General features: G+C 44.7%; 3 protein-coding genes across 5 annotated transcripts; 1 reads left to right on the top strand and 2 right to left on the bottom strand.

Annotated features, from left to right (window-relative positions):
* LOC8078435 (protein FAM133) lies at nt 489-7,207 on the bottom strand. Of its 3 annotated transcripts, none has more exons than XM_021454161.1 (4): nt 6,998-7,207; nt 1,924-2,114; nt 1,299-1,542; nt 489-1,003 (listed from the first exon to the last, which is right to left on the bottom strand). In XM_021454161.1, the coding sequence occupies exons 2-4, from the start codon at nt 2,090-2,092 to the stop codon at nt 649-651; spliced, it is 768 nt and encodes a 255-aa protein (XP_021309836.1). In that variant the 5' UTR covers nt 2,093-2,114; nt 6,998-7,207; the 3' UTR covers nt 489-648. The 3 variants fall into 3 exon arrangements, with proteins under 3 accessions (XP_021309836.1, XP_002459549.1, XP_021309835.1); XM_002459504.2 differs by having other exon boundaries at nt 6,598-7,206; XM_021454160.1 differs by lacking the exon at nt 6,998-7,207 and adding an exon at nt 2,819-2,971.
* LOC8069101 (nudix hydrolase 16, mitochondrial) lies at nt 8,538-14,497 on the top strand. Its single transcript, XM_002461636.2, has 4 exons — nt 8,538-8,866; nt 11,326-11,443; nt 11,725-11,808; nt 13,799-14,497. Exons 1-4 carry the CDS (start codon nt 8,796-8,798, stop codon nt 14,054-14,056), a joined length of 531 nt encoding a protein of 176 aa, XP_002461681.1. The 5' UTR covers nt 8,538-8,795; the 3' UTR covers nt 14,057-14,497.
* Nucleotides 15,785-17,779, bottom strand: LOC8078434 (chloroplast stem-loop binding protein of 41 kDa a, chloroplastic). Its single transcript, XM_002459503.2, has 6 exons — nt 17,289-17,779; nt 17,082-17,203; nt 16,906-17,008; nt 16,673-16,814; nt 16,285-16,565; nt 15,785-16,201 (listed from the first exon to the last, which is right to left on the bottom strand). The coding sequence occupies exons 1-6, from the start codon at nt 17,760-17,762 to the stop codon at nt 16,007-16,009; spliced, it is 1,317 nt and encodes a 438-aa protein (XP_002459548.2). The 5' UTR covers nt 17,763-17,779; the 3' UTR covers nt 15,785-16,006.

Genomic DNA, 25,501 nt, shown 5'->3' with positions numbered 1-25,501 from the left:
ACTTTTTTTACATGATAGTTAGGTATTTTTAATCATGATCAAGCGTGGTTCATGAGGACAAAATAAAAGACACGGTGCAGTAGGGAATCCTCTATTCATCTCATTTTCATTTATGCTTATTTACAGGTGGTTAATTCTTTATATCTGCATTTACAACTTTACCTAATGATCTATCCCTTGTTGCAGATAGCCAGAGAGTGTATTTTTCGTCCCAATACATTTCATACACGGCATTATATGTACAGAGACCATAGGTTGGTTGGTGGCTTCAGCCTTCAGAAGTAGAGGATGGATTTTCTTTTGTTTTCTGGGATTTTTGAGTTTGTGGCAATGCTGAAAGTGTTTGTGCAATCACACAAGAACAAACATACGATTTACTTCAGTGGCATACATCAAGAGATAGTCCTGCACTGCCCTGCTTGAAGAGCAGGCTCCTCCAACTCCAATATTAGACGCCCAATGTTAGTAGTTGTTGCAGATGTTAATCATGCTAAATCAAAGTGACAAAACTTGAACAAACGCCAGAACAATTATAAGAACCATAGTCCATTCTACATACAGGTTTCAAGTTACCGCAACAGTCAGCTAGCTTGTCTCAGGGCAGACCCCTTGTGTACATTTTTCTGTTCTGCTAACAGGCAACATCACTCATTCACTTCTGGTGCTTCTGTGATGGTGGTGGCGGCGGTGTTTGGATTTCTTCTTATCCTTTTCCTTCTTTTTCTCTATCTTCTCTCTTTTCTCAGACTTATTTTTCTTTTCTTTTTTGGTCTGTGGTTCAGAGCTTGATGACCTACCATCCAAAGTGTCCTTGCGACAATGACCATCAAGAGATTTAGATCCCAAAAGTGAAGGCTTCTCTGGGCCTTGTACTCTGCGCTCCCATTTTTCTTCCACGCGTATGTCAGCACTAGGTCCATTGTCCTGATGGCGGGACAAAGAATCGAGGTATGGACCAGGCTCATCCATCCTAGAACCAACGGCCCCACGTCCTCGCTTTGCGCTAACAGAATAGCAACAATAAATACATTAGCAACAATTGCTGATACCTAAACATCAGGGAAATAGTTAAAAAAATGGGAAGGTTGTAGCATAAACAAATTTCAATATACCACATAATAGGATACCAGCACTAATCAATAGAATAATGTGGTACTATCAAAGAGAGGCACAGATCATGTGATTTTTCATGCAAGAACAGGAGTAAAAACAATATTTAGTTATATATGCCAGGTGTTACAACAAGAAAGAAATGGCTATTTCTCGCATAAAAGAAAATAAATGAAATTCTAACTGACCTTGAATGAAGAAATCTTTCAATTTCATCATCCCTGAGACCATCCTCCTGGTCTGAGTAGGAATTATTATAAGTGGTTCCTTCTTGTTCAACCCTTGAGCTGGAGATATGGTTTCTCAAATCACTTTTGCGCTTCTCACCCCTAAAATCATCACGATCTTTACTTCTGCCTTTCATTTTTGACTCCAACTCTAGTTCCTTTTCCCTGGCACGCCACATTTCATCAACCTCCACAACACGATTTGCTGCACAACAAACAGCATATTTCAACTCAGAACAAAGTACGAAAGTGCTACTTGATGTCATTAAAAAATTAGTGACACAGGGCTACTATACTTTTCCCCCAAGAATGTAAGGTCAATAGTCACAAGGGTTAAATGGCTCCACATGTTTTTCTAATGTTGGTTAGTTATGTCATTACAAAATTAGTGACGTGGGAGCAATATAATTTTTACCCAAGTACGTATGTCAACATACTCACAAGAGCCAAGTTCACCTTTTTACAGGATTACATGACTCAACTGTTTTTTCAAAGTTGATTTTTTCTACAAGATCTACTCAAAGAAAATAGAAAATATAGAAAACAAGTGACAAGTGACAACAATGATTCACTGCACATTGCTAACCTTGCTGAACTCCACGGACTGTGGCTGTGAGGAACCGTGAGTTTGGACGATGCCTAACATTAGGTTTCCGCAGATATGCATGAACAACTTCCCTGTTAGCCTCTAATTGTAATCTCTGGGCCTCTTCAAGTAGTAAAGAAGCAAGACGATTCTCTGTCTCCAGATCCATTGTCTAACTCCAAGTTTGACAGCTGGCAGTCCAGAAATGAAATCTTTAGTGATTAGAAAAATAAGATAACATCAAAGGAAATAAACAAAAAAAAATGTCATACAACTCTATTAATGTTTGTTAGAGCAAAAATAAAGGAACATTAACACTCTAGATTTCCATCATATAATCGATAACAATGTGCCGACCTCTATTATTTTGCTCAGCGATAGGGGTCCTGTGGCTAGGGCAATAAAAGAATGTTTACTATAATGTAAATCCCAATGATTTCATAGACCATGCATTGCAAAAGTATTGGATATCATTCACAACCATTATCTACGTGCGAGGGTGTAGGATTCAAACAGTCTCATTCACCATAGTGATGTGACAAGGTTGATGCATAGATCTGGACCATGCACAGGCACAGCACCAGTGGTTGCAAAGGAACAGTACAGAATATTGTTTTGAGTATTGTTATGGCCGACGTACAACAGATGGCTAGGTGGTGCCTAGGATAGACGGCGCCATGATTAATGGGCTAATAGCCCAGCCCAGTTATCTTTGTTAGCTCAGTTATCTTTGTATTTGCAATTTATATTAGTCCCGGATAGGTTATTTAGCAAAATAGGTAGAGTAGAAGGGACATAAATATCTGTAAACTCTATTGACACAATTAAGCAAGAAGCAACAATTAAGTTGCTGGCTTCCCATGGGAGCCAGCCGTCCTTGCCCTCTTTCTCTCACCTGAGCACTAGGGCTGCAGCAGCAGCAGCAGAAGCCGCATTCTTGCTGCTACGGCTCCTCGCCGGCATCGAGAGTACAGACCACGTCCTCACCTCTTCCATCCCTACAACCTCCACAGCAACTCCAGTAGGACCCCTCGTCCTATCAAGTATGCTACGCGATTATCAGGTTATGTACTAATGTGAACACCACAAATATATAGCTTTAGAAATGATCCAAACATACATGGGATCCAATACAACTCACCAAAAATATGTTATAACATGGACACTAAAAAATAGATATTGCAGAAACAGTTCATTAATGAGTAATTACAATAATGGAGTACTAGTGTCTCATATATATGCTACAATCCCGATGAAACTACCTATCAAAGCATTTTTAGCCAAAACGATTTGTCTAAAACTGTTCATCAATAAGTCAATGGTCAAGGGTGAAAGTATCAAATGTTGCACATGGGCCTAATTTGAACCCCAAAGCAATCGAGCAATGAATTAACAAAGCGATTCGTCACGAAATAGGTCAACAGGCATGGACAACAACACACATTCCACTCCCCGTTTGGATCCTTGGAATTAAATTCATTCTAATAAATTATAATTTAGGCACATCTTAATTAAGTTAATATGGTTATATATGGAATATATCTGTATACTATTGTTAGCCATGCAAGAGATATAGTTATATGTTGCATTTCTACTATAGGGAAGTGAGTTAAAGAGTGTGCTATAAGTTGTAGAGTAGAAACATATCAAATGATCTATAGAATCAATTTTCATCTCCCACCCTATTAATTTGAGATAGGCATTAAGGCATATATGTGAACTTTGGAAAGTTGTGGAATTTCAATTCCAAGCCAAATAGCCTAATCCATTAAGGCTTGTTTGGATGTGACTAAAACATATACACCTGTAAAATGATTACACTTGTATTCTGATGTGCACAAGAACACCAGTGGATAACAATTCGCTTTGTGGAATATTGTTTGGAAGCACAGTATCACAAATTCACTCGCCGCCTGCCAAATCAGCTCACACCCGAGTCATCACCAGGATGAGCGTAGATGCCTCATCCGCCGCTCCTTCCCTGAAGTGAACATCACACTCGTCTCCACCGCGCACAACATCGCCGCCCTTCGCGGCTCCCCGACGCCTCGGCGGCATCCATCTCCTTCAATGCACTGTCGTTCATCCCAGCAAGCCACAACTGCTCCCAAATGAATGCGAGTCCACCAGCACCCTCCCGGTCGTGCAGTTCGTCACCCTCTTCGAGGCCTTCGAGTCCCTGGAGCTGGCCTTCGACGCCCTCCGACAGCAGGCCGCCTCTCCTCTTCGACGCCGGCAGCAGGCCGCCTATCCTCTCCGTTCGTCGCCACATCGGCGGCCTCTGCGCCTCCTACGGCAAGACGCTGGTGCATGTCATCGTTGTGTCCTCCTCACCTCCTCAGACACTGATGAGGCGTTCGTGGTCGAGGGATCCTACAGCCCACCAGGCCTGCGCCATGCGCGACACGCGCGGCGGACCATCGGTGTCGGGTGGGGGCGGCGGCATGATTTCAGTGGAGGTTCGATTCATCTATGAGACCAAGCCCAATACTTGTCATATTATTTCCCAAACCAAAAGAGGCAACACTTTTTTCCAACGGTTTTGGACCAAACCTGATGTAAATTTAGTAGACTCAACGGTCATCCAAACAGTAAATTTCATTCTGGGTTGGAAAAAATTTAGGACCTATAATTTACAATGGTTTGGGTCAAATGTCGGGCTTCCAAACAAACCCTAAGTAGATTTCAATTCCTCGAAATTGAAGGGATCCAAACAGAAACTAGAATTTGCAGCATTATGCAATAAAGCATAAACCGATCCTTTCGGCCTTTTAACTATGTACCAAACTAGTAACCAAAGTTCAAAAAGGCGAGGATAGGCGTCCGCCTAGGGACTAGTCACTAGGCGACGGGTTCCCACCTGGCCTATGGGGTAGGTGGAGCTCTAGGCGGGCGTAGCGCCTGGGCGGCTCAAGGCAACGCCTTTGCAGCAATTTGGCAGCGCAGAGGCAGACGCTGCGGGCGAGCGCGTGAATATTTCCGCCCCTGCAGGAGCGCTCTCGCAGCTGCCTTCGAGCACGGGAAGAGAAGCCTCACGCGGGAAGTATAAGAGGGAGAAGGAGGGGAAGAAGCCTCGCGCGCGCAGCTGTCTCCCTGATGCCCGCTCACCTACCTGCGACCCTAACGGGAAGCTGTTTCTGCCAGCCGCGCTCCTCCCCGCCGTGCAGATGTCACACAGGCCGCACTCCTTCCCCACCTAGAAGCTGGTCCCACCGGCCATGCTCATCCCCACCTGGAAGCTCATCCCTGCCGGCGCACCGCTCCTGCCTGGAAGCTCATCCCCGCCAGCGCACCCCGCCGATCTCGTCCTCTCGCTGGCGCACCACTCTGTGACAGTCTCCTCCCCAAGGCCAGTCCCTCCCCCGCCGGCTACTCCCCTTCGCCACCACAGCTCCTCTCCCCTGCAGCCCTGCTCGCTGCTCCCTTCCTCTGTTCCTCTCCTCTGTTTTCTCTTTGAAGTGCTCTGAACTGGCAAATTGGCAAAACGCCTAGAAAAACTCCTTGAAACGCCTGAGCTAGCCTAGGCGCTAGGCTATGGGTCAGCGCCTTCTTGAACTTTGCTAGTAACGTCCACATATAGTGCAAGCCTATCATATATATACATAAGATCAGGGGCGGGCCTAGGCCTAGGGCCAGTAGGGCCATGGCCCTAGTCGTGGCCCAGAAATTTTAGAAGCAACTCTTCAGTTCTGGCCCAAGAAAGAAGCCCATTAAATAGAAAACTAGGGCAGACCAAGACTACGGAAGAGAAGTCGCTCAGCTCAGCCACCGATCCTCGCGCGGACGCGCCCACGCCACACGGCACGCCTCGCGCCCTCGCTTGTCGCCTCCGCTCCGGCCTCCCTCCTCGGCTCCTCCTATCCTCTCTGCTCAGCACGCTCCCGCAAGTGACGGTCGGGGCAAGCTCCCGCATGCGACGGCGAGACGACGCCTCCTGCCCTGGCCCCTACCCTCTTTGCTCATGGCCTCAGCGCCTCGCCGCCAGACGGCCAGACGCGCTCGCGGCCAGGGGCCCTCGGCTGCTGCTTGCAGCCTATCCGGGTCCGCCTGCTGCCTATGGCCTGTCCGTGTCTGCATGTTGTCTAGAAGCCGTGATTCCGTGAATGTGAACTGAAGGTACGAAATCCTTTTAATTTTTCCAGTAGTTCAGTTCTTATTTTCTCTTGATTTTAACTGCTAATTGTAAACTTTTGATTTTAATTAGATGAAGAGGCGAATGCAACAAATATTCACTAGACAATAGGTATTTATTTTTCAATGTTCATTGATATTTCATAGCTATTTTATCGTACTATTAATTATATAGTTCAAGAATTTCTCTGGATTTGCAAAGTTTGCTTGAGAATTTTTGTTTTTTTATATACGTGTGTATATATATGGTTTTTACTGTATCCCGTAGTTTTTGGATTTTGGCCACCAAGATTTGGCCCTAGTCTTGGCCAATTCCTGAGTCCACCACTGCATAAGATGAAGATGATGCTGCACCGCAAGAACAATAAATATATCACGAGCACAGCAAAGAACGTGTAGCCGTGAGGGGTCCAGTTCAGCCCCTAACTTCAATTGGCATGCACATTTAATTTCTTCGAAAATTTACTAAGCTACTGCATTTGATTCTCACGGGTCGCAGCATAGGGAAAAAAACAAGCCAAGTTAGGGTTCCTTAGTCCTTACCAGGAGGAGAACGAACCGATCGAAGCCCGGACGGATCCCCTCCCCACTCCGATCCACTGGCACGGGCGAGACGAGGACGCCCGCGAGAGAGGAATCGCTTCGATGGTCGACGGCCAGGCGTCCTGTTCCGCTGCGGCGGAAGGAGGCGCGAATCACCTAGGGCCACGGGGGCCGCTCGATGGGGGCGAGCGGGCTGGGGCGGTGAGAACCGGGTCGGAAAGGAAGAGGCGCCCTCTACCTCGCCGCCGCCGCGGCGCCGGCGAGGGGAGCGGAGGGGTAGGACGGTCGGAGAGGGCTTCTTTTTTTTGGGTACAGCTGGGAGCCTTATGACCAAAATTGCCGTGTGGCGTCAGTAGCGTGCAAAATATCCTATCCTCTTTCCCTCCCCACTTGGACTCACCTGATTCCTCTCACTCCTCCATGGCCGCCGCACCCAGGGGCAGGGGCAGCACGGGCGGCGCTCCTCCTGTCCTCCATGGTCGCGCGCACTGGTGAGCGGGGGGCGGCGCACGGGCATGCGGAGGCGCTGCGGGCCGGCAACGGGCCAACGGGCAGTGCGGTGGCGATGGCAGAAGACTCCGGAGTCCGGACGCTGGCCTTTTTTGCTTTTTTTTTTTTATTTACAACGGCTTCTTGCGTTTTGGGCAGCAGTAACGTAGACTTTAGGCCCTGTTTAGATCTAAAAAGTTATTTTGGATTAGCATTTTTGTTTTTATTTGACAAACAATTGTCTAATCATGAAGTAACTAAACTTAAAAGATTCGTCTCGCGATTTACAGGTAAACTGTGCAATAAGTTTTTGTTTTTCATCTATATTTAATATTCCATACATGTGGCGCAAGATTCGATATGACGAGAAATCTTGAAAAGTTTTTGGTTTTTAGATTGAACTAAACAAGGGCATACAAGCCTGTTAGTCTAAGCCAAAAAAATAGTGATTACACATTGTTATTATTGATGGTCTCCAAACTCCTAATATAAAATAGTGATACACATTGTTATGTTTTGTTTGCTTCAGCTTATCAGCCGAATATGTCAACCATTCAGCAGTATTTTTCTCTCACAATAAATCAGTCAAAAGTACTTTCTGTCTGACTTATCAACCAAACGAACAAGACGGGTCTTTAAACTCTTGATAATACGCTAAGCACTCTCCCTCTCTGGTATGATTTCAAAGTCTAAAATCACGCTTCTAACATGGACATGGATGTGATTTTCTGACAAACATGTGACAAGGTATATTGGTTTTTTGCCCAACACATCCAAGTGGGCAAAGCAATGGATCATCCATGACTACTAGGTGAGGTGACATGGATACTCAAGGTACGTGTGGAGTTCAGGGCAGCACGCCACCATGGAGCATGGGGAAGCCCTTAGGACCGATGGCGATTGTAAGAAAGAAGCTATTGTCTACATTAGCCGATACTAGAAACAACCGCAGACAAATAAGCTGCAACGAGGATCGAGTGTGGATTCTACACCTATAAGGTGTCTATCATAGCTCGAATACAAGGAACATTTCAAGTAACTAAGAACACCTCCAATATATCTTGTAAGAGAATAATATAATCAGTTCTAGGAGTAAAAGCTAGAAGTGTAGGATTGAGAGGTGATGGTTCGACGAATATTATCAACACAAAAATAGAACTAAAAAGAGTGAGAACGAGGGACGAAAGAAATTTACCCCTTAACATTACGGTAGAATCTTATCTAGGTTCTCGACTCTATCACCTCAATAGTTCTTATGGAGATAAAGTATATATATATATATATGTTTCTAAAGGTGGATGTATATTTGTGTATTTATATATTATTAAAAAATATAAAAAATAAAAATCATTAAAAACTATATAATAAAGATAATAAAAAGAACCACCACAAAAAAAAGGAAAAAACAACGGACAAAGCAAAAGGAACACAAAAGAAAAGGAAAAGGAAAAGAGAGGGAGAGCGAGAGGAAGCGAGCGGCCGAGCGCCCCAAGCCCCACGGCGCAGCGAGCCCCACGATAACACAACTTCCCCACCTCCGCCACCGCCACCCACGGCCCGGCCCCGCCTCCGCCGCATTGCCGCGCGCCGCCGGCCGGCACTCGCCGTCCGGACGCGAGAGGGAAGAGGCTCTAGGAAGCTTGGGGGGGACGGGCTAAGGGCAGCCTGTATCCCGCCGTGGGATCGGAGGGAGAGGCCGGGAGGCGGGCATGTGCGATCTGGTGGCCCGCACGGGCCGGCACCTGCAGCGCTACGAGAACGGCCGTCGCCTTGTGGCCGGGTGCGTCCGTAGGAGGAGGGGAGCCCCCCTTCCCCACCCCCAACCACCACCGCAACTCTCCTCCCTCTCTACCTTCTGGCATCCCCACCGCCAAAGAAACGAAGCATTTCTCTGTTTTCGATTCGATTCGATTCGATCTGATTGGGTTAGTTCGGTTGCGCTGCTTGCTTGGTTGGGCAGCTTAAAGGTTTGGATCGTTTTGGGTAGCAGCTGGAATGGGATGCATGTGGCCTTGTTCGGCTCCGATTATCCTGTGTTGTACTGCTGCTTCTGTTGGGAGTAGGGTCGACCTCTCTGGTTGATTAATTGTCCTAAAATGGTCATAATCGGTGAATAGTAGCCCGTTTCTCTGTCATTAGTCATTAGTGTCTTGGCAGCTTACCATGCAAGCGCCCATTCACCACTTCTTTACCATTTTATTCTTATCTACTTGTGCACTACTAAATTTCATGTTATCACAGGGTACTGTCAGCATAAAGGACATTTGTTTTGTCCAAAATTGCGCCGTTGTAGAAGGAATCACTTGTGGACTGATGGGCTTATTAGAAGTATTGCGCAGAAGAGTCCATTAGATATTGGATAGTGTAGGCATATGTTCCCTGTAGTGGATTCTTATTCTAGTTTGGCACAGTTGGATTGGTTTTAAGCTTGGCATAAGCTCAGTATGTCATTTTCCGTCCTTCTTGGTCATTTTTTATTTAAAATTCTGCAGTAAATTTTAGGAAGGAAGCTCATTCTTTTTCAAATTTTGCGATGGACAAACAGTGTTGAAAGAAATAGATAGATTTCTAGATTAAAATACATAGATAGGTGTGCAACTTGACCCAAATGACAGACATCAGCTAGACCATGGAAAGGACCCTGTAGTGTGTTGGGAATTCCTGTTCCTCTGAGTACAATTAGGTACTTTTATGAGAGGTTACATAAAAAACAGGTAGAACAGCTTATTTGTCTTCTTGCTGCTTCATTGTTTTCTGACCATTAATGCAATGGCAAAATGTCGCTGTTGTTTGTTACATTAATGTTTCCTGTTGGTGATGTAAGCATTCGTTGTTTTATACTTATATTCTTTCAAGTGGCTATAGATTAGTGCAAATCTTTTGCAGCTCTAGTCCAATATTTTACAAAGGTGTCTGGAAAACCATCACTTAGTTTATTCTGCTTCACTGCTTGTATTGAATTCTGTTCTAATTTTACTAGTTTATTCTGCTTGTATTGAACTCAGTTCTAATTTTACTCCTTGATACAAACATATGTTGCAGTCTACTCAGCACTGTAAACCAAAGTTTTGCTAGGCGCTAGGCGAAATCTAGGCGATGACCCTTAGCCTAGCGACTAGTCCAGCCTAGGCTAGCCTAGGCGATGCTAGGCGTTTTTCTAGGCGCTTTGCCAATTTATATATAAATATATAATATAAACATTTATAGCTTCAGATTTCAGAGCAATTTCAGATTCAGCAGGAAAGGGGACAGAGGATAGAAGCAGGGAAAGGAAACAGAGGAGAGGAGCAGGGGAGAACATACATACATTCGTCCTTGGCCCTTGGAGCAGAGGAGTACGAGAGAAGCAGGTGGGGATGAGCTTCACCGGAGGGAGCTGCTTCCCTGCGGGCAGGGCGGTGTAGCAGGGAGGAGGACGTGCTCGGCGGGCCACTGCAGGCGGGGAGGACGGTCGCCGGCGGGAAGTCCTTCCCCGCAGGCGGTGTCGCAGGGAGGTGGAGGTTGAGGTGGGGATGAGCTTCGCCGGCGGGAGGTGCTACCCTGCGGGCGGCGTCGCAGGGAGGTGGTCGAGGTGGGGAGGATCGCCGGCGGGAGCTACTTCCCTGCGGGCGTCGTCGCAGGGAGGTGGAGGTCGAGGCGAGCACGAGCAGGCGTGCGGCTTCGTTTCCCCCTTCCTGGCCTTATCCTCCCCCCGCGCGCGCATTCTTTCCCACGCGCGGCTTCTTTCCCGCACGCGCGGTCGCCCGTGCAGCCAAAATTTCCCGCGATTCCACGCCGCCACGACTGAATCGCTTGATTCCTCGTTGTCTATGGCTCCTAGGCGCCGCTGAATCGCGTTGAGTCGACGCCTGGCTCCGCCTAGGGGGGCGATTACCCCCCTAGTCCAGGCGCCAGGCCATAGCCTAGCGACTAGTCGCGACTAGGCGAGTTGTAATCGTCGATTTTCAAAACTGTGCTGTAAACGAAGGACTTAAGTTTCTAGTTTCTACTGCTATGAAGTAATCAATGGCACCATCTTCTACAGTATATAGAAAGCATCTGTTTTTGCTTCAGCGAATGGTTATGCGTACGCTGCACCAAGAAATATACCTTGGGGTTTTTGTCAATATCTTTTAGTTGACTACAATTTGTGTATCTCTGTAATCTCGAGTCCTATGGTTGTAGGCCCAGTTTCTTGTAATAATGTGAATGTTGCAACGTGTTTTACTTGTCTCATGCTTCTTCCTTGTTTATATATAGGTGCATACCATTCAGATATAGAGATATTAATGATGAAGCTTCTGATGATGAACAAAAGAAACTTGTTGAAGTTCTCATGATCAGCTCCCAAAGTGGACCAGGTCTTCTATTTCCAAAGGTATGATTAATTTAAATAAACAACTAAACATATATCACAAATACATTCACATAATTGTCCCAGTATGGTGTACGGAAAATCAGAAATTTGAGTATATTTTTTCTGTGATTTAGATTAACAAAATAGTTTATATGAAATTAGTTAGGCTATAGAGATTTTTTCATCAGTTCTGTTGAGTTTTTTGTTTGTTTGGTATCATGCCCATATTACTGTGATTAACTAGATAGATACTAAGAAAACAGGTGCCGATGGTCTTAATTATTTGTAATTTGTTGATGCAGGGAGGCTGGGAGAATGATGAAACTGTTGAAGAGGCAGCTGCAAGGGAAGCTATCGAAGAAGCTGGAGTTCGAGGAGATTTAGTGGTGAGACATTGTTTCTATGTTTTATTTGATACAACATTAGTCCCCCTCTCACCCCCCAAAAAAAGGGAAAAAGAAAAGGTGTGGGGAGGTTGGTGGGGGGTAAGTGAATCTTTCCATCCTCTTCAAGTGGCATATGTTTTTATTGATATATGGCCTATCGCCTTTTTATGGAAAAATACTTGCAATAGAAACTTTGTGGAGGATCAGATCCATTGTCTGTCTTTTGAGAACTATTTAGTTTGGAATCCTTCAAACAGTCTGGAGTCTAGAACTTAGTGTGGAGTCTTAAACTTTCACCTCTATTGGCTATGTCATACATCTAATGGAGGGTCCAGGGGGGGCCCAGGGCAACCGCGCCACACAAGGGGGCACGCGTGCCCTGTGAGGCGACCTCCCGCCGCACTGCCAACATCCATATCCGGAGGATCTTGAATAAAGGAAAGAGAATAGGAATAGAGTCGGTTTGGATTAGATAGGATCCAGAGGAGTCCAAATCTATAAGGACCTCCCTCGTTAGATTACTTAACAAGTCTACTTGAAACTATAAATACAGAGGCACATCTGAATCAAGAAAGAACAGCCTAAGGGCTTCCCTCTCTCTCTCTCTCTCTCTCTCTCTCTCTCTCTCTCTCTCTCCAGCGTCTCCCTCTCCTCTCTCCCTGCGCCATCTCCTTCTCCTCTCTCCCCAAACCCTAGCCACCACCTCTCTTCCACCATAGCCGCTGCCCCTTAGAGGCCCCCTCTCAACCGGCCTCTTACAGGCTATGAATTGCTACAATTTCTTCATAGTACACAACAAAAGTTTATTGACACTACAGTACTGGCATGCTAATAATGGTTAAGAATTGATCTCAAACCTTAATTCTAGAATCTTCAACAGACAGCTGGTATGTGTCCGCTTTGGTAGATGCCCACTCCCATTTGTTGATATTGATGATGCTAGTCCCCACTTGTTCTTGAGCTGGCAATTCAACACTTTCAAATCGAGGACCATTGACTTTAAGAACTAAGTGCCAAGCATAGTTTAGCTTATTAGCATATAAAGTCCTCTTTGATTTCATTTGTTATTCACTCCCCCAGTTACAAATTGTAAGTCAGTTTTGGCTTTTCTACATACATAGCTTTTACTATGTATTTAGACATAGTGTATATATAGGTGCATAGCAAAAGCTATGTACCTACTAAAGCTAAAACGACTTACAATTTGGAACATAGGGAGTAGTAGGCCACTGAATTTAGTGGAGGTTTTTGGTGATATGATACCTTTTGCTATTGGTTCAGTTAATATCATTCTCCTGTGAAATCTTAATACTTTGGTGTGTAGCAATGATTAAGGTTTTTAAGTCTAGCTTCAGACAATAGACATTGTAGAAGGACATCGATTAAGTCTAGAGGTAGTAGCATTATTGCACTTAAGTTTAAAAAAAAGCACTATTGCACTTCGGTTGCCATAAAATTGTGGGAGTTGACTAGTGGTTTAAGGGAGGATTCTGTCGTAGTTAACATGATGTAGACCTGAACCGTGCTTTTATATCACGTTCTATCGTCTAATACTATATCAGTGCTTATTTCTCTATCTAGCTACGTTACTTCCATATGTTGCTGTTGATAATAGTTTGCAGTTATTAGACACAAAGGGGACAGAGGATAAAAGTACAGCGCAGATGAATTTATTTGGCAATTTGGAACTTGGATCATCAGTTAAAAATTGTAGTTTTGCATTTGTAGAGCCACTTGCCTTCGTTTATGTGTCTGCATCCTAGGCTCCTATATTCCTAGCAAGTCTAGGGCTCCAGGCAAACATCATGTCTCCATCTAGTTATTAGGTATTCCCTGCAGATATAACTGGACTTCGATAGTTGTTTTGTTTGACTTTTGACTTCCTGTCTTCCTGAGCAATGTTTTTATGCTCTTGCTAAAGAGCTCTTATTTGCTTTCATATGTCCTGATATCACATATTACTGATTGGGCTACTTGTTCTGTGCATAAGCAACTGTTGGGCTTCTATGATTTCAAGAGCAAGCAACCCGAAGCTATGTGCAGAGCTGCAATCTTTGCCCTGCACGTGAAGGAAGAGCTAGCCTCCTGGCCAGAACAGAACACCCGGCAGAGGAGCTGGCTCACTGTTCCTGAGGCGGCAGAGCAGAGTCGTTACCCATGGATGCAGGAAGCCCTTGTGACAGGCTTCTCTGCCTGGCTTGAGAACTGGAGAAATGGTGGTGGCCGTGTGGATCGAAGTGAAAGATGACACCTACCTTAAGCATCAGGGGGGCAGCATCTGCTATTTCTTGGTGTTCCCTTTGTATCTTGCTTGGACTAAATTTCCAGAACCTGACAATACATGAGGGCTCTCTGATGCTCTGTAGTTTGTTGACTTTTGTTCCTTCACCCATCCTCAGGATAACAACAATCTAGCCTGTGTCTTCAACTGACCCGAGGATTGTTGGAATTGTAAGTTGCTGATTCTCGTGGTCGCCAGCTATTTTACCCTTGTGTTGAGTCTTGACACACCAAGCATTGTCCATCATATGTGTCGTGTTGCCTTACTATGGGAGTGTGTTTGTAATGACAATATCGGGAGTCCTCTTGTTGATCATTGCAACTCTGCTTACCCTCGGAAATATCTTCTTGGGAATGTTAAGATTTCAAATTTGAGAATTTCTACGTTGAAAGGTCTATTTGGGGATTTTATTTTCCGTGCCCTTCGGATGTAGGCATTTTTGTGCCCTTCCAGAGTTAGTATGTATTCCGCTAGGCATTTTGTGTCTAATGGATTGAGCTGTAAAACTGAACCAAAATAGAGAACGTTTGATTTTTTTTTTTGGAGCTACTGTTTAGATTTTTATTTTAAAAGTGATACTTGTGAGTATTGCTTAATGAGCCGGTGAATTTGATTTCATAGGGAAAAAAAATTATGCAGAGCTCAGATGAGATGTGCGTGCTGTATTCAGTACAATCAGTCGGACGTGGTGGACCTAACTAATCACTCATGCACAGATAAAAAGAAGACTTGTTTGGATGCATTCATATCACCATCAATCCATGTGTGTTGGAGCATCCAAACGAGGCAGGTCATCGCTAAAAAGGGAGGTATTTTTGAAATCACACATTTTCAAGAGCACAAGGATGTTGGCCTGTTGGGGTTATGTGATCTGAACTGGAGTTGGTCAAAGCTTGGGAGCAGAAATTGAGGCTTGCAGTGGAGATGGGGCATGGGTTACGTCCTATTGTTTGATGCCCGTCCAAAATCTTTGGGGATCAGATTTCAGGGTTACGTCCTACTGTTTGATGTTACGAAATTAGAATTTCAAATGCTACGTAGCTTGTTCAATTAGATTTTTTGTCCATGTGTTTGTAACAAAGCAGAAGTGAAATGACCAAGTTCAGATGGAGGAGTAAGGGCAGTCACAACAACCTATATTGTTTTCATTTCATAGCATTAAAGATTTTGTCGATGTAGCGAGGGAATTCGATGGAAGAGAGGAGAAATGTTTGTTTTGATGATTGGATGGATGCCTGGGCCAGATGAGTTTCTCCGAGTCCTGACTATGGAAAACAGTTGATAGTTTCATGAATATTAGGACAGTTGCAGCGCACTAATGTTTGTTAAAATGGCACAAATTGCCATATAATCAGCTGAACGGAATTATATTTCTCTAAAAACATGTGGAAAAGGATGTACGTTGTGAGCTTCGAATAGGTGTGTATACAGGAAATAAAACAAAAAAAAAATTAAAAAGTTGAGCTCAGATGCGCGTCTTGTCGTCTGTAGAATCAGACGGTTGTGATGGACCCAAACCAATCACGGTGAGCGCGTAAATCTGTCATCGCTCTGGGGTGAGAGAGGCTCGAACTCTCGACCTCAGGATCACTCGCATTTTCCAGCTATGAGACCTACGCGCTAGCCAACTGCGCCACCACCCCATTTTTGTACAAGAATCCGCAGGAGATCCTATCAATCCACAGCCATCTGCCCAACCACGTTTCACAATAGGCATGGTCAGGGAACAAACAATTTTTTTTCTCTCTCTCTTCATCCTTGTAAAGAACTAGAAATCAAGGCAAAATAAAAAAAAAATGTTTGTCGTATTTTGTAGCGTCCGTTTGCTACGTGCGTGCATGGCAAGAAGAGCTGTTAGTGCATCCACACACAAAAAAAACAATGGACTCTTTATATACGAGGACGATGATGGTGGGCTTATACGGCGACGCTCGCCGGCGCCGCCTTGCCGACGGCGGCGAGGATCTTGTCGTCGAGGTCGAAGTTCATGGGCTTCTCCCCACGGCCACTGGCGGCGTACTCGGCGTACCGCTCCTTGAGGTCCTCCGGCAGGTTGGTGCTGCTCGTCCACCCCAGCGCCGCCTTCGCCGCCCGGGGCTCCGCGTAGAAATGCTGCGCCCGCCGCCGCGCAGTTCAGTTCAGACGCCGGCGTGTGGTGAGTGAAGTAATAGTAAGAGTCGCTTAATTATAATTACCATGTTGCGGAACGGGAAGGCCTTCTTGGCGTCGACGCCGGCGGCGGCGGGGTCGTAGAGGACGATCTCCACGGCGTCGGCGCCCGCGGCCGCCGCGCACAGCTTCGCCATGCCGCTCAGCGTCACGGCGCGGTCCGAGACGCAGTTGAAGATCTTGCCCGACGCCGCGCCGGGCTTCTCCACGGCCAGCGACAGCATCCGCGACAGGTCCCGGACGTGCGCGATGTTCGTCAGCTGCATCCCGTTCCCCGGGATCGGCACCGGCCGGTTCCGCACGATCCCTGCAGTGCAATTGGAGATCGTCGTCACCGTGGTCGGAGGAGAAGAGAAGAGAAGAGAAAACAACTGGATTGAATGGAGTGACGGGCTGCTGATTGATTGTTATTACTGTCGAAGAACCACTCCTCGCAGTCCTTGTTGTTGCCGGAGCCGATCATGTACTGCGGCCGGAACGACGCCCAGCTGCTGCCGAACTGCTCCGCGATGTACTTCTCCACGGCGACGTGGCCGGCGCTCTCCTTCACGGCGTCCTGCGTATTGCGTGCGCCATTGTTTGGCAGTCAGTCAGTGAGTCAGTCATGTCACGCTGAGGCTGAGCGCGTGGCAATGGCAATGCATTACCCCCTCGACGTGCGGCGGCTCCTCCGTCGGCTTGTAGATGCCGGCGCTGCTGATGAACAGGAACTGCCCCACGCCGGCCGACTTCGCCCAGTCCGCCACCGGCCTGCGCCCGCACAGTCAGTCAGTCAGTCACCATCATTTCTGCGTACGTGAAGCGAAAAGCACATTGGGCGTACTTGACGGCGTCGAGGTCCTTGCCGTTGTTGTCGAGGACGACATCGAACGACGCGCCTCCCACGGCCGCGCCGACGTCCGCCGGGTCACCCCACACCGTCTTCCCGCCGGCGCTCGTCAGCTCCTGCACCTCCAACAAACAAACAGTCCAGTCCATAACGCAGCTGAGCACGACGCCGACAAGGCGGCAGAGGTGCAGTGCAGGTTACCGAGAAGCGAGAGAACGGGGGCTTCTTCATCTTGTCGGAGCCCTCGTCGCCGACGGTGAGCACGGTGACGGCGTGGCCCGCGGCGAGCAGCTCCTTGGCGAAGTAGAACCCGATGACGGCGTGCCCGCCGCTGTTGGTGTTCACGATCAGCACGCTCTGCTTCTTGGCCGCCTCCGCGCGCACCTTGACGCCCGCCCGGGCCGGCGCCGGGCGCCGCCTCCTCCTCGCGGCGACCGCGCGCGGGAACGCGCCGACGAAGGACGACGACGGCAGCGACGTCGAGGCGGAGGCCCCCCGCGCCCGCGCGGTGGAAGTGGCCGAGAGACGGCCCGACGCGAAGGCCGTGGCCGTGGAGGTCCCGGCGGCGCACAAGGCGGCCATCGCTGGCGGACTGGCGGTGGCGGGGGAGGAGAGAGAGGAGTGGGGGGACTGGGGAGTGATGAGTGGTGGACGCAGGATTGCGGGATCATCCATCACTGCTGTGGAAAAAGAAGAGGATTGAGAGAATAATGGAAGCTTGTGTCATACTCTACAGTATGATGATAGTAGAAGATGAGAAGGAGATGGTGAAATTTCCTAATGATTTGAACGACCATATGGTGGATCATCAATTGCTCTGGTGGTGGCCTAAATTTCTCTGAAATTTTACGTAGAAGAACCGATCTCTATCATCAACCAACACATACCCAACTGAAAATAAATAGTTAATTGAGCATATTTGGCAAAAGTTTGCCAATAGGACAAATAATTAGTTGTGCCTGCAATATCATCTTTCTTTTACATGTAAGATATAACAATTCAGTCTGTTTATTATTGTTTGTGGTACCATTCATTAAAATATATGGGGGTTCTTCCTTGAGACCTAAGTATCATCAACGGCTGCAGATTATAAGGAGATGTGGCTAAATAAATTGATAGACTGTGGATGCTAGATTTATTTCTAAGTACGTCATTAGTGTAATAGCTTCTCATGCTAGTAGCCTTTTTTTTGTGGATCAAGTTTTAGTTGCACTGCAGACCATGTCTTATTCTTTAAGTTTTTAAGTTTTTCTATGTCCTTGGTCTATTTGATGCTAGTGAACTTGGTTGTAAGGCTATCTCCAACGGACCCAACCCAAACATGTGACCCATTTGCTAATTTGCATTGCGCATAGCAAAAAAGCCCATGACCCATAATATCTCTTCTCTAACAGCCGACGCAAGAGTCCGTCGTCTTCGTTTTCTCCTCTCGCAAGCACCGCCGCCTCTTTCCTTCCTCCCCGCCGACCCCCCGAGCAGGCCCGTCTCCCTCCCTCCCTGCCTCCCTCCCCGTCGAGCCACCAAGCGCCAAGGTCACCAGCGACTCCGTCTGCAGGCCCACGGTGCCGAGCGCCACTGTCCGTGGGTAGATCTGCCAGCGCCACCAGCCTCCCTCTGCGCCTCGCCGTCATCATCGGGCCCCTCTCGCTGGACGGACGACGAGCTCCTCCCCTATGCGGCTTCCCTCCCTCCGGCGAGCTTCATCCCCTGTGCATCTTCCTTTCTTACCTCCCTCCGGCGTTCCCTCCCCGTGAGGCAGCCAGCTTCCCTCTCTCTGGCAAGCTCCAGCGACGGCGAGCTCGCCTCGTCGAGCCGGCCACACCACACCGCTACGGGCCCACCACTACGAGCGACGAAGATTTTGCGTCTTTGGAGAGAGACGACGCAAATATGCGTCGCGGTTCGTCCCTTCCCCAAAATGCATGCTCTGTTTGCGTCTTTCGTTTGGAGGGTGTTTTTGGAGACCTATTGCACTCTGATGGATGCATTTTGGGTTTAGGTAGCGTTATTGGAGACAGTCTAAGAGCCATCATATTTTACCGACGGACAATATTATTGTTTATTTGCTCCAATGGATTATTTTACCAATGGATCAAGCTGTTGTATTATTTGTTTTTTGTGTTGTCTCAAGATTATATAGAATTGGCTTAGATTGTGTGGTTTTCGAGCGCGAGGAACAGAGTCAGAGAGATCCACGTCAAGCGATGATGGCATGGTGCCACCCAGACAGTCAGACAGAGCCACGTCGAGCGATGATAGCATGGTGCCATCCAGACACGGTGCACATCAGTAACAAATAGACGGGCAACCGAGGAGAAAAAAAAGTAGGCCAACTCAGGTGCCTGATTATTTGTTTTATGTGTGTGACCACTGTATCTAGATTGGATGTGTGTTCATTAATCTTCGATCTTAGAGCATCGCTGTTGACTACAACTAAAGTTGTCAAAAAGAAAATGATTCAACCTAAAAAAAATGAGCACGTCCGGTATCCAAACCAGCGTAGGTCAATTTTCTAACTTATTAAAACGCACAAGGAACTCTACTATTGCGTTCTTCTTGTTGAAATGATCTAAAACCATATATCGAACGAAGAAAATGCAATTTCAGGGAAGTTTTCCCTTCAACCCATAGAAACAATCTGAGCTGGTTTTCAAATTGACCTAGGTCAGTTTTTCAACTTGCTCAAATTATAAATTAGACTTCATCATTGCATTCCTCTTGTTGAGACAATTGAAATGCATATATATATATCATCATTTTTGCGTACCTATGGTCCCGTTTGAATCCCCTAGAGATTATGATAATCAGATTCTTTGTAGGATTTCTAGAATCCTGATTTTCGATATGATGTTTGGATCTTAGGATTCTAGCTACGTAGGGTTTATGGGTGTTAGAATGAATTGTCCATATAATCAAAGCAAGAGGACAAGATGGGGCATAACTATCTTTTTATGTGTTGGAAGGAAGGAGTATCCCATATTATCGAGTTTCAAGTGGATTATGGGATTGTTACAATCTTGCATGGGCTCAGATTTCTTTGTATCCCTAACATATTTCTTTTGTTTGGAAGCTACTCTCTTCATCTCAAATTGTAAGTCATCCAAGAATATTGGAGAGTCAAAACATTTTCACGTTTGACCAAAGTTATAGAGAGAAATACTAAGATTTGTAACGTAAAGTGAGTATACTATGAAAATATAATTAAGAAAGAATCTAATACTTAGTTGGTATCATAATAATAATTATTTTAGCATATAACTTTGGTTAAACTTAGAAAAGTTTGACTCTCCAAGATTCTTAGAATGACTTACAATTTGGGATGGAAGGAGTACTGTATATTGATTTTTTAAACAAGATACTACCATGTCCTGTAATATAGTGTATTTTAGAAATTTTAATATATAAAAGACGTATGTATCCTTATTTTATTTTCTAATAAGATGTTATCATCAACGTGGTTAATATAGTGATTGATTGGTAATGGAAAGTATTTAATAAAAAAATGAATTTCGTCCTTTAAAATGTATTGTATTTGAGGATAAATTTTAAATAATAGAATACATGTATACAAGATAGAGAGAGTAGTAGAATAATGGGATCAAACGGGCTGTTACATTTTAATAGATTTTAACATATAGATGGCCTTGTTTAGTTTACCCTAAAAACAAAAAAAAATTCAAGATTCTCAGTCACATCAAATCTTACGGTACATGCATGAAGCATTAAGTATAGACGAAAAAACTAATTACATAGTTTAGCTGTAAATCGCGAGACGAATCTTTTGATCCTAGTTAGTCCATGATTAGATAATATTTGTCACAAACAAACGAAAGTGCTACAGTAGCGAAATTCAAAAATTTTCACATCTAAACAAGGCCAGACACAAAATCAAACGAAACACGCTAGACCTTTTTACCAGGTTCTGAAAATCTCCTATGAACTAAACGGGATCTTTCTATATGGTTTTTAGAATCTACATAAAAGAATCTCAAAGTCCTAAAATTTCTTCCATACATACATATTAATTAGATTTTAGTGGATTTAAATCTAATGAAACAGTTAGATTTTTTAACCGAACTGTAAAGTCTCCAGGGGTGTTTAGTTGAAAATATTAAAGCTTAATAAATATTATAGCACATTTATAATTATAACAATTATGTCTAATTATGAACTAATTAGACTTAAAAAATCATCTTGCAAACTATTCTCTATATATTTTTTAGTTTTGTAAATAATTTATATTTAATATTATATATATATATGTTTAAATATTTGATAGAATAGGGATTAAAGTTTAATATTGGGAAACAAACTGGGCCCAGGAACCAAACAGGCCGGTCCCTTAGCATAATCGGAGTGAGCGCAGACAGCACTGGACCCACAAGGCCAGTGAAACACGTTTCGGTCACCTCTGTAGCTTGGACTCTCAGTGGGGACGTGTTACTTTGGCCTTGGGCCTGTTTAGATTGGGGATGAAAATTTTTTGGATGTCACATCGAATGTGTTAGAAGGATGTCGGGAGGGGTTTTTATAAACTAATAAAAAAACAAATTACATAGCTCGTCAGGAAACTGCAAGACAAATTTATTAAGCATAATTAATCTGTCATTAGCATATGTAGGTTACTGTAGCACTTAAGGCTAATCATGGAGTAACTAGGCTTAAAAGATTCGTCTCGCGATTCTCAACTAAACTGTGTAATTAGTTTATTTTTTTAATCTATATTTAATGTTTCATGCATGTGTCAAAAGATTCGATGGGATGGATGAAAAATTTTTTGATGGGAAACTAAACAGGGCCTTAAGAAACGAAAAAAGAAAAGAAAAAAAAGAAGAGGAATGACTTCTGCTAGCAAATCTCTCTTAATTGTACTAGTAGGTTCCACCAGCATCTGGTTGTCTGCCGAGTAGACATGTGTTAGGACTTAGGACTACGTGCTATTCCAGAGTTGTCTAGTGAGTTTCAAAAAAAAGAAAGAATTGTCTAGTGATTCTGAGGGCATAATCTACTTTGGCCGCGAGAATCACTACTTAGCCATAGGATTAGAAGCTTTATATACTACTCTAATGTCACATTCTTTTTTGCACTAGATGCCCATGGCCTACCTGTGTCTGTACCTTCTCTAGCTCAATTTTACTGAAGGTTAGATAGTGAAAACTTGAGACACAATCGAGATTTGGCCTTGTCTTTATCATCTCTTTGAGTGTCTCTTTGGAACGCATAATTCTCAAAACATGAAAATAGAAAAATAAAAGAAAATAAAAGAAAAAAATGAAACTTGTTCGTTTAGACTTATCAGTCGAATCTGCTAGCCATTTCAGCAGTGTTTTTCTCTCACAATATATCAGCCAACAACACTTTCTGCCATGACTTATCAGCGAAACAAATATTGATTTTTATTTGGCAAACTATTACTAATTCTGTACGTTTCTATATAGCTTTACAAACAGCTGATAGCATGTGACCCAGGAGATGAGCTCCAATATAGAGTACTATGAGACAAAAGGGGTTGTTCGGTTGATGGTTTCTGTGGCTGATTGTCGGGTATTATATACCGGGATACCTAATTAAGAGGAAAAAAGAGTAAAAGGAGGCCTTGAGATTAACAAGACCCACTTCCTCTTGGCCCAGTCGAACGAAGCACGACCCACGACTCGCCCAAGCTCTGATCTCGGACGGGATCAACGACTCACCCGCGCCCTGGTTTTGAGCACAATCAACGACTCGCCCAAGCCCTGGTCTCGAGCGCAATCTGCGCCTCGCCCGAGCCCCGGTCTCGAGCGCAATCTGCGCCTCGCTCGAGCTCCGGTCTCGAGCGCAATCAACGCCTCGCCCGAGTCTCAGTCTCAGCGTCTGGCTTTCTACGCACAACGACCGTACTACGGACACAACGTAGACCACGCCTTCGTCCATGCTGCGACAGGGAATGACCTCCACTATTCTAACAACTCCTGCCCCTGTTACGTCTTACCTCCGCCACTGTGGGTACGGTCGCACGAAGGACGGGACAGGAGATGTTAAATCACGACACTATTGCCATAACCTAGCAGTCATCAATCCGCCGTGCAGGACAAGAGACGAGGCCTTGGGAAGGGTTGCCACGACCTGGAACAGAGCCCGGCAAGGCATTACAGGGACAAGACGTGGAGATCCACAGTACGAAGGACGACCCCCATGATTAACTAGAGCGACCATGTTGCTGCCATTAACCTGAGAACGTGATGACCAGTAACTACAGTCCCAACGTTATAACCCCACCGTGCGCTAGAAGTAGAAACTCAAACTTACCTCTGTAAAATCTGCTTCTCCTTGAGGCTATAAAAGGGGAGGCAGAGCACTATCTAGAAACACGATCAACTCAACAACTAACACACAATTCATCACACTCTAGAGAACTCACTCGAGTGCTCTGCCACCTATAAAGTCGAGACCTGGGCACGCCTCTCTCTCTCGCAACCAGCTTATACCCCCTACTACAAACACTTCAGGTGCAAGATAACACAGGATCCGACCCCATCACTGGACGTAGGGCATAATTAGCCTGAACTAGTATAAATCTCTTGTGTCCTTTTTGCATCACTATCTGGGTTTAGGGACACGCAGACTCATTACACGTTAGTGCCTAGATCACGTGTCCAGACACCCACACTAATAAACTGGTTAATATTGTTTTGTTGTGAGTCAAAAATATTATACCAAGGTTGATAAGAGCAATTCCAGCAGGGCCCCTACTCAAGCCCCAATAGCTAAATATAGGTGCTCCGGCTAAAAACATTACTCCAGCAGGGCCCCTACTCCAGACCCCATATTTGGTTGGGCACCCATATTTCTCCCCCAGACCCCATTCCTGTTGGCCCAACAGGACAGCCCCCATCCTCCATCGCGTGTCCTAGCCCTAGCGCATGCTCCCTCTCTCTCTTCCCTTGCATGTGCATGACATCCTACGGTAACCAACTCGATACTCTAATTGTGTCCATGTCCAAAGGAAGAAGAAAGAGGAAGAAGAAAAAGACAATGACGAGTGAGTCCCTTCTGTCATTCTCTCTGGAATAGGTTTGGGGGTCCAAATTTGAGTGTTACTGTTGGAGTTGAAGCAAAAAAGTTGAGCCCCAAGAAATAGAGGGAGCACCCAAATTAAAAGTAGGGGCCTAGTTTTGGGGGCCACTACTGGAGTTGCTTCTAAATAGTGTTTAACGGCATGATGGGTCGACAGCTATAAAAGGATTTCGGTTGTGACCGGCTGCACTTCTTTGGCTGTGGCTGATTGTGGTCTTGTTTAGTTCACCTTAAAATCAAAAACTTTTTAAGATTTTTCGTCACATCGAATCTTACAACACATGTATAGAGCATTAAATATAAATAAAAACAAAAACTAATTGTACAGTTTACCTATAAATCATGAAACGAATCTTTTAAACCTAGTTACTCTATAATTAGATAATATTTATCAAATAAAAACAAAAATGCTACACTGTTAAAATCCAAAAAATTTTTGAATCTAAACAAGGCAGTAGAAATCCAAACTAAATGACCTGTAGATTACTACTGATACATGCAATGCAACCACAATATAGTTGCTGCATAAGTACAGCCGACCAACCTGGTGTTCAGTCATTATTAGCGCTATGTAATCCTTAGAACAATCTTCAAAACGTTTGTAAGCTCGTAGCTATTTAAGGGTCACCTTGATTAATAAGTATCAGGTGAGGGATTCTCTCCCTCCCCGTCGATTTATATATATATATATATATATATAGGGAAATTCCTTTGTACACGTACGTGTAGTTACTCTCATCTTCAATAAACTACATTGTGTATGTATTCATACTTGTTTATGGGTTTGAGTATGTTTATATACTTATATTAAGATACTCTAGATCTTACCACGCGAAAAATTTTCAAAAAAAATTATATTTTAAATATATTACTAAAATGCCACTACTATATTATATACAATAAGTATAACCATATACTCTATGTATGTATGCATACTTAACATACATATCACTCTAGATGGTCTAGTATGATCATATACTTTGTCTATATACATTTCGTCCGGTCATATACACCTTAAATCTAGAGATATAGAGATGAGAGTAATTACACGCGCGTGTAAAAGAAACGCGGTCCTATATATATATATATATATATATATATATATATATATATATATATATATAATCTAATGTTGATTAGTCGAGAGCCCACATGACGTACATAAAGCCCTTGTGACAACAAGGGCCCGTTTGAATTTTGAAAGGATTATGAGAATTTGGATAACAGAAGGTGATATCGAAAATTTGGATTTTTAATAGTAATAATCGAATCCGTTTGAATCTCAGATTATACTATGGGACGGTGGATTCATTGTACAACAAAAATGTCTAAAATGTTCTTTTCCTTTCCTTCCATTG

The sequence above is a fragment of the Sorghum bicolor genome, chromosome 2, assembly GCF_000003195.3.
Source record: "Sorghum bicolor cultivar BTx623 chromosome 2, Sorghum_bicolor_NCBIv3, whole genome shotgun sequence".
NCBI classification, from domain to species: Eukaryota; Viridiplantae; Streptophyta; class Magnoliopsida; order Poales; family Poaceae; genus Sorghum; species Sorghum bicolor.
This window is presented reverse-complemented; position numbering and strand designations above follow the sequence as displayed.

What these genes read in the sequence shown, in the direction of transcription:
- LOC8078435 (XM_021454161.1), bottom strand. Translation starts at nt 2,092, where the DNA reads ATGGATCTGGAGACAGAGAATCGTCTTGCTTCTTTACTACTTGAAGAG. An exon ending in AGTCCGTGGAGTTCAGCAAG is followed by an intron (nt 1,543 to 1,923) that starts GTTAGCAATGTG and finishes TTTGTTGTGCAG; the next exon opens with CAAATCGTGTTGTGGAGGTT. An exon ending in GAAAGATTTCTTCATTCAAG is followed by an intron (nt 1,004 to 1,298) that starts GTCAGTTAGAAT and finishes CTATTCTGTTAG; the next exon opens with CGCAAAGCGAGGACGTGGGG.
- LOC8069101 (XM_002461636.2), top strand. Translation starts at nt 8,796, where the DNA reads ATGTGCGATCTGGTGGCCCGCACGGGCCGGCACCTGCAGCGCTACGAG. An exon ending in CAGGTCTTCTATTTCCAAAG is followed by an intron (nt 11,444 to 11,724) that starts GTATGATTAATT and finishes TTGTTGATGCAG; the next exon opens with GGAGGCTGGGAGAATGATGA. An exon ending in GAGTTCGAGGAGATTTAGTG is followed by an intron (nt 11,809 to 13,798) that starts GTGAGACATTGT and finishes TCTGTGCATAAG; the next exon opens with CAACTGTTGGGCTTCTATGA.
- LOC8078434 (XM_002459503.2), bottom strand. Translation starts at nt 17,762, where the DNA reads ATGGATGATCCCGCAATCCTGCGTCCACCACTCATCACTCCCCAGTCC. An exon ending in CCCCGTTCTCTCGCTTCTCG is followed by an intron (nt 17,204 to 17,288) that starts GTAACCTGCACT and finishes TTGGAGGTGCAG; the next exon opens with GAGCTGACGAGCGCCGGCGG. An exon ending in CGAGGAGTGGTTCTTCGACA is followed by an intron (nt 16,566 to 16,672) that starts GTAATAACAATC and finishes ATTGCACTGCAG; the next exon opens with GGATCGTGCGGAACCGGCCG.